Source organism: Apteryx mantelli, chromosome 5 (assembly GCF_036417845.1).
Source record: "Apteryx mantelli isolate bAptMan1 chromosome 5, bAptMan1.hap1, whole genome shotgun sequence".
NCBI lineage: Eukaryota > Metazoa > Chordata > Aves > Apterygiformes > Apterygidae > Apteryx > Apteryx mantelli.
Window position 1 is genome coordinate 87,711,693 of NC_089982.1, and position 7,012 is coordinate 87,718,704.

General features: G+C 71.3%; 1 protein-coding gene across 5 annotated transcripts; it reads right to left on the reverse strand.

The window, feature by feature from the left end:
• Nucleotides 1-144: 144 nt before the first annotated feature.
• Nucleotides 145-6,519, reverse strand: PCGF1 (polycomb group ring finger 1). Of its 5 annotated transcripts, none has more exons than XM_067298454.1 (9): nt 6,407-6,519; nt 4,809-4,914; nt 4,331-4,483; nt 2,671-2,742; nt 2,265-2,373; nt 1,515-1,548; nt 1,104-1,187; nt 936-1,016; nt 145-319 (listed from the first exon to the last, which is right to left on the reverse strand). In XM_067298454.1, exons 1-9 carry the CDS (start codon nt 6,500-6,502, stop codon nt 272-274), a joined length of 783 nt encoding a protein of 260 aa, XP_067154555.1. In that variant the 5' UTR covers nt 6,503-6,519; the 3' UTR covers nt 145-271. The 5 variants fall into 5 exon arrangements, 3 of the variants coding, with proteins under 3 accessions (XP_067154555.1, XP_067154554.1, XP_067154553.1); XM_067298453.1 differs by having other exon boundaries at nt 1,104-1,190; XR_010884477.1 differs by lacking the exons at nt 145-319; nt 936-1,016 and having other exon boundaries at nt 1,130-1,190; nt 1,515-2,336.
• Between the last annotated feature and the right edge of the window lie 493 nt (nt 6,520-7,012).

The window sequence follows — 7,012 nt, forward strand, 5'->3', positions numbered from 1 at the left end:
GCCCGCCCCTGTGCAGGGATGGCAGCAGCAGCTCCAGCCCTCTGGGGGGGGTGCCGGGAGGGGCAGGTCCCCAGCTCGACCCCTGCTGGAGGAGCCCCAGCCCCAGCCGCCATCCCTCCTGCCAGAGGACGGGACCAGTCAGGAGATTTTCAACGGTTTTATTCAAAAAATAAACTCGAGCCGGAGGGGGGGTTTAAGTTAGGGGGAGCGGGGAGGGCCGGGGGCGCGGAGCAGGGCTGCGCTGCAGGCGGGCAGCACCCGCGCCCAGCCCCTACCTCCTCTTGTCCTTGATGCTGTAGTGCAGCAGCAGGGGGGCGGGCTGCAAGGCAAGGAGGCGCAGTCAGGGCAGCGGCCCCGCCCCCTACCCCCCCAGGGCACGTACCCCCCCCGCCAGCCTGGGGGCAGGCACCCCGCCGGGGCACGCAGCCTCCTGCCCCCCGCCAGCTCCGCAGCCCCCCGTCCCATGCAGAGGCAACCCTGGGGGCTCCTGCCCGCCGCCCGGTCCCCACCGCCAGCAGATCCTGCGGGCGGCTGACAGCGATCCTTCCCCGGCCCATCAGGCGCCCCAGACAGCATTTAATAGCCACGGGGCTGCGCTCCGTGAACTTGTCTAACCCCTTCTGGGACCCGTTTACACTTCTGACCTGCGCGGAAAAGCACTGCCTTGGGTTCGCTCTACGCCCGCCGCCCGCCCGCGCGTTTCGGTGGGTGCCCCAGGTCTTAGTTACGACCAGCACCATTAATCATCCTTGATTCACCGATTCCCCGCTGCTCCGCGGGCTCCTCAGCTGAACGCTGCTCTCCAAGCGAGCCTCCTCTCCCGGGAGACTCGGCCCCTGCCAGACCCTCTTCCCACCCGCCCCAGGACGGGGACCCCGCGGCCCGGAGCCGGGCCCGATTCACCGGGGCAGCACAGGATGGCTGGGGACACCCACCTTGCCAAACCAGCGCGAGAGCCAGAGCTGCTTCATCGTCATGTGGTCGGGGAGGACCTCATTGTTGAAGAGGATCTGCACCTGCGCACGGGGACGCTGCGTCACCCGGGGGCCCGCGACCCCCCCAGCCCAGCCCCCAGCCCGGCCCCAGCACCGGGCCACACTCACGTGCTGCAGCGCCAGCCCCAGGCGGTGACACAGGACCCTCCGCAGGTGCCGGATCTGCGCCCGCACCGAGCACCTCACGTACTTCTGCTGCAAGGGGGCAGAGTGGGTCACGGGGGGGGGGCCCCCCAGGCACCCCGCCGCCCCCAGGGACCCCTGCGCCGGGCCCGGCACCCACACGGCGAGCCTGCAGGTCTCCTCGCCCCCCTCCCCTTCCCTCCGGGGCCCAACACGCCGAACATGCCCCGGCGCCGCACGCGAGCCTGGAGGGAGGGCTCTGCCCTTCCTCCCCGCTCCGAGGACACGTTTGGGCACGAGGCCGTGCCGGGGCAGAGCCCGGGGGCGCTCGCAGCGCTCAGGGGCACGGCCAAACGGCAGAGACGTTGCTCAGTGCCCGCACAGCCCCGCGCTCACCTGCAGAACAGCCTTGTTCTTGTCCTTGCTGGAGCTGTGGAAGGAAAAAGCAGGGGCAGCCCGAGAGCTCCCGCGCAGGGAGGCGGGGGCCCTGCGCTGCCCGGCACCCCGCTCGCCGCGGAGGGTCCGTAAGCCACCGCTGCCCCTCCACGGGCACAGCCCCCGGCTCGCGTCCTCCAGGGCCGGCGGCTCCGGGAGCTCCTGCGGCTTGGCGTGGGCATGCCGCCCGCTCTCGGGCCCTGGCGCAGGGGCTGCCCCGGGCCCCTCGGCGTCTCCCTCCCCTCGCTCTGCCCGTCACGCACGCGCGGAGCCGGGCCTCGCTCGGCAGCACCGGGGCAGGCTGACGGCCTGCGCGCCGGCCCGCGGCCGGGGCTGGCAGCTGAGCTGCAGCCATCGATCCCATTACAGCTCCCAGAGCTGCTGCTTATTGACTTTGCTGTCGGGAGCCGGCAGGCAGCTGCGCAGCGCGCCCTCCCCAGCATTTATTAAAGCTCAGAGCCGCGAGGCAGGGGCTGCTGCCAGGAGGGGAGCGCCGAGCACGGGCGGCTCCAGAGGAGAGGGGCAGCGGCAGCCCCACGCCTCTGCCGGGCCCCTTTCCCCCGGGCAGCAGCAAGAGAGGGACAGTGCACGGTGCATCGCCTGCGCATCCAGCCCTGCTCCAAGCTCCCCGGGCCCCGCTCCCTGCCCACGGCACGGACAACGCGGGGCCAGCAGCCTCCCCGGGCCCCAGCCCGGCCGCGCGGCACTCACCTCTGCTTCTCCAGGCAGAGCGAGACGTGCTCGTCGTAGCGGAAGTAGTGGGCGCGGGAGTGATCGAAGCTGCTGTAGGGGAGCCCCATGGGGTCGCCCCCAACCGGGTCTGGGGAGGCACGGAGAGCGGGGCAGGAGTCAGCCTGCTGCTGCCCCCGCGGCACCAGCGCGCCGCGCTCCCGGCGGCCAGGGCCCGGCGCAGCCGACGAGCCGGCCGGCACCCTGGGCTGGCAGCGGGGCAGCTCGGAGCCAGCAGCCGGTCTCGCCCAGAGGTGCCACAGCGAGAGCCCCCCCCCAGGCTCCGTTCCCTCTATTTGCACCCAGGACCCCCCCCCCCCCCCGAACGGCTGGCACAGGCCGACCCCCCGCGCGGCGCAGGGCCGGCAGGTCCCCGCGAGCGGCACACCCTCGCTGCTGGGCTGCGTCACCCGGTCGAGGCCGCGGGACTGGTAGAACTCGCGGATCCTCTTCTCTTCACCTGCGGGGAGAGAGGCGAGCGGTGCTGAGGGCCGGCCCCGCACCCGCGGCCCCCGCGCCCGGCTCCCCCCGCACCCGGCTCAGCCTTCAGGGCAGGAGACGGGCCAGGCGGACGTCGCTCCCCGGCCGATCCCTGAACTCCTCTGGGGTTTAGCCCCACGATGCCCGGAGGCGGGGGGTCCCCCCACTCCACGCTGCCCTTCCCGCGGCTTGGCAATTCAGCAAGCACCCAACAGCTCCTGTGCAGTGAGCAGCCACGAATCCTCCTTCCCCGTTCACCTTCCCTGCACCATCCTGCAGGTCTCCATCAAAACCCACCGCTCTGCGGGCTGCAGAGCCCTGCCTGGTTGTTCTCTTCCGACTCAGACACCATCCACGCTCTCATGGTTCCTCTCCAAACTGCTCCCCGCTTTTCCTCTCTCCTTTCCGGGGTGGAGGGCCAGGGGCCAAGCTGCGTGCTTGCTGCGGATTCCCACCGCAGCGTAACCACCTTTTCTGTGTGTTCTCCATCCCTCCGTGACAACGCCTAACACCCGTCCGCTTCCCCGCCGCCGCCAGGCGGCAAGCTGACATTTCCAGCAAAGCGTCCCCAGTGCCTTCCCGCTCTCTGCCCTGAGTGACAGTGGCTAATCCTGAGCCCAGCACCGTGCCTGCAGCGCCGGGGCTGCTCTCCCCGTGCGCATTGCTTTGCATTCATCGCCGCCGGCTCTCGTGGCTGCATTAATCGCGCAGTCACTCACGCTCTGCCTCCAGGGACGCTCCTCTCGGAGGCAGTCCTGGCTTAAGTAGCTCTTGTTCCCACAGCTCAGACCCCGCTGTGCCAAACACAACTGATTGTAAGACCCCGGAGCGATGAGATCAGGGAGCTGAGCTGGGTTAAAAACATCTCCTTAATAAAACGCAGACTTCTTAAGCCCAGCTCAGTTCTCCAGGGCAGTGCAGCAGGTCCCCGGGCAGCAACCCAGGCCCCCGAGTGAGAGCAGCAGCTACTTAACCCAGCAGCACCAAGCAAAACACGCAGAGCCGCGGCCCTGGGGCGGCGAGAGTTTTCTGCAGGTCTCCCCGCCTGATGCAAAGAGCCTGAATAACACGGAGCCAGCAGCAAACTGCCGCCTCGCTTTGCTCCTCATCCCAGAGCAGCCACACACACATCCAGCGGCGCAACCCAGCAGGGCCCCTGCTGCCTCCCTCCTTTGTGAGCACTGGCCATTTGTTCCTGCCTTCTTTTTCCTTGCTCCAAAACTGCTTTTATGCGTGAGGCTGCCCCCCGCCCCTTCCCAGGGCTGCTCAGATGCTAGCAGAGGCCACAGAGGCAGTCGGAAATATCTCGAAAATCCAGAGCCACCGGCAGTCTCCCTGCACCCCGCAGGGAGGCGTCTCCCAGGAACGACGGAGCCAGCAGGCTCCTCCATCTGCCTCTCCTCCGGGCGCTCCCCGCACGCAGCTCACCGTGGCCATTCCCCACTGCGTTCCCGAAGGAGACCTGTGCCAGGGAGCAGGTCCCACAGGCTGACCAGCCCCCCCCCGCACAGGGCACCCCACAGCCCTGCCCTCCCTCATCCCACGCGCTCCCGCCCGGGGTCACTCACTCTCCTGCAGGCCGGGCACCAGCTTGTAGACGATGTCCTGCATGACGCGGTCCAGCTTGAGGTTGAGCAGCGGCTGCGTCTCGTGGATCTTGGTGTTGCACATGGGGCAGTACTTGCTGGTCTGCAGGTACTTCACGATGCAGCTCTTGCAGACTGCAGCGAGACGCACGGGATGTCGGAGGGGCCGGGGCCGCGGGCAGCCCCACACCCCTGGGCACCCACTGTCCGCCAGCAGCCGATGCGGGAGACATCGGCCCCCGGCACCCCCAGGCAGGAGCCACGGTCCCAGGGCAGCACGGACGCACTGGCAGCTGGGAGAGGCCATGCTCAGCTCTGCCTGGGTCCAACAGGGACACAGCATGTGCCAGCTCCCGCTCCCGGGCAGCGGGGCCAGGCCCTGTGCCCGGCCAGAGGCCTCCAGCCGGAGCCGGATCGCCCGGCCACGGCAGCCTGCTGCTGCCACCGCGTGGGGACTCACACGTGTGCAGGCACTCGGTGATGGTGGTGGCGTCGATGAAGTACCCGGCGCACAGGCAGCACACGATGTGCTCGTTCAGCTCCTTCATCTTCACCTTCACCTCCTCCTGCAGGCACACGCGCCTGTCACGGGCTCCGCGGCACCCTGCCCGCTGGGGGCTGTGCAGCGCCCCAAACCGACGTGAGGGCCGGCACGATGGGGTGCCCCGGGGAAGCCTAGCGCCCGGCCAGCATGAGGTCCCTGGGGAAGCCGGGCAGCACTCCGACCCCGGAGAGAGCAGGGCAGGAAGGAGTGGGGGGCCGGGGACTGTGGCCAGGCAGGGCTCCCACCCCAGCCTGCCGGAGGCGGCCAGCGAAGCCGCCGGCACCAGCACCCCCAGCTCACCCACAACAGAGCCCCACGGCCCGGCCCGCGGGGGCAGAGCGGAGCCATCGCTGTGGCAGAGCCGAGGGCAGCCAGCTGGGGCAGCCCCCAGGGTCCTGCCATGGGGCACAGCGCCGCAGGGAGCAGGCTTCCAGCACCAGCAACCCCACACAGCCCTGCAGAGCAGAGCAGAGCACAGCCTGGCCACAGCTGGGCCTAAATCAGCTGGGCCCCGCCCCCTGCACCTGGCCCTGCCCCCTGCACCTGGCCCCACCCCAACACACCTGTGCATCACACCTGGCCCCATCCCTTAGCACCAACACACACCTGTGCATAGCACCTATGCCCTGCCCCTGCACCTGGCCCCGCCCCCTTCACCCGCCCCCGCCCCCTGCACCTGGCCCCACCCCAACACACCTGTGCATCACACCTGGCCCCATCCCTTAGCACCACCACACACCTGTGTATAGCACCTATGCCCCGCCCTTGCACCTGGCCCCGCCCCCGCCCCTGGCCCCGCCCCCTGCACCTGGCCCCGCCCCATCACACCTGTGCATCACACCTGGCCCCATCCCTTGCGCTTAGCACCACCGCACACCTGTGCATAGCACCTATGCCCCGCCCCCTGCACCTGGCCCCGCCCCCTGCACCCGGTCCCGCCCCCTGCACCTGGCCCCGCCCCCTGTGCCTGGCCCTGGCCCCTGCGCCTGTGCCCCACCCACACCTACCTTGCCCCTTCTGTGCCCTGCCCACCTTTCCTTGCCCCGCCCCCACCTCGCCCCACCCACTGCACCTGTCTTTGCCCCAACCTCTGCCCCGCCCACTGCACCTTGCCCCGCCCTCTCCTGACCCCGCCCACTGCCCCTGACTCACCACCTCTCCTTTGCCCCCCTTCACCTGTGCCCCACCCAACCATAGCTGGCCCCGGCCCTCCACATGTGCCCCGCCCCCACCTGCCTGGCCCCTCCCCTCCACCTGCGGGGTCCCTGCACCCGCCTGGCCCTGCCCCCGCGGCTCGGCGGCCCCGCCGCCCCGCCCCCGCGGCCTCGCCCGCTCGGCACACTCGGTGCCCCAGCGGCATGCGGAGGGGCGGACTCGCGCATGCGCACGGGAGGCGCCACGGCGCCTGCGCGGCTCCCCGGCGTCCCCCGAGCCGCGGGCGCCGGCGCCCTCTTCCGCCCACGCATGCGCGGGGGCCCGGTCCCGCGGGCCGGCGAGGCCCGCGGCCCGCTCACCTCGTTCCGCAGCGGGTCCATCTTGTAGACGGCCTGGAGCTGGTTCCGCAGCCGCATGGCGATCGCCATCGGGCCCCCCTGAGGAGGCGACGCCATCTTAGAACCTCCTCCGCCTCCCCACTCACTTCCGGGTTCGGGGCGGAGCCTACCGCCACCGCTGGCCGCGACTACACCTCCCGACGTGCCCTGCGCGCGCCCGGCTCGGCGCGGGGCATGCTGGGAGCGGCCGGGCCGCGCTGAGCGAGCCAGCCCGCCCCCTGCTGGGCGCGGCGGGGAGCGCAGCCGGCGGGACGGCGCGGCGCTGGCCCCGGTGCTGACCCCTGACCCCGGTGCTGACCCCCGACCCCGCTGCTGGGGGACCCCGTATGAAAGCGTCTGTGGCAGCGGGCCGGGGCTCGGGCGCAGCTCCCGGCGGGAGGCGTCGCGCGGGGGGGACGCCGCCTCCTCCCCGAGCTGCCCGGCCCCGCACCGCCCGGCTGGAGCCCGAGCCCTGCGCGGGGACCCTGGGGCCGGAGCAGGGGGTGACTCCCGGCCACACTCGGGCCAGCAGGGACGGCCCCAGGCTGCGCCCTCCGGGAAGGGCTCCCGCGCCGCTGCGGCGGGGCC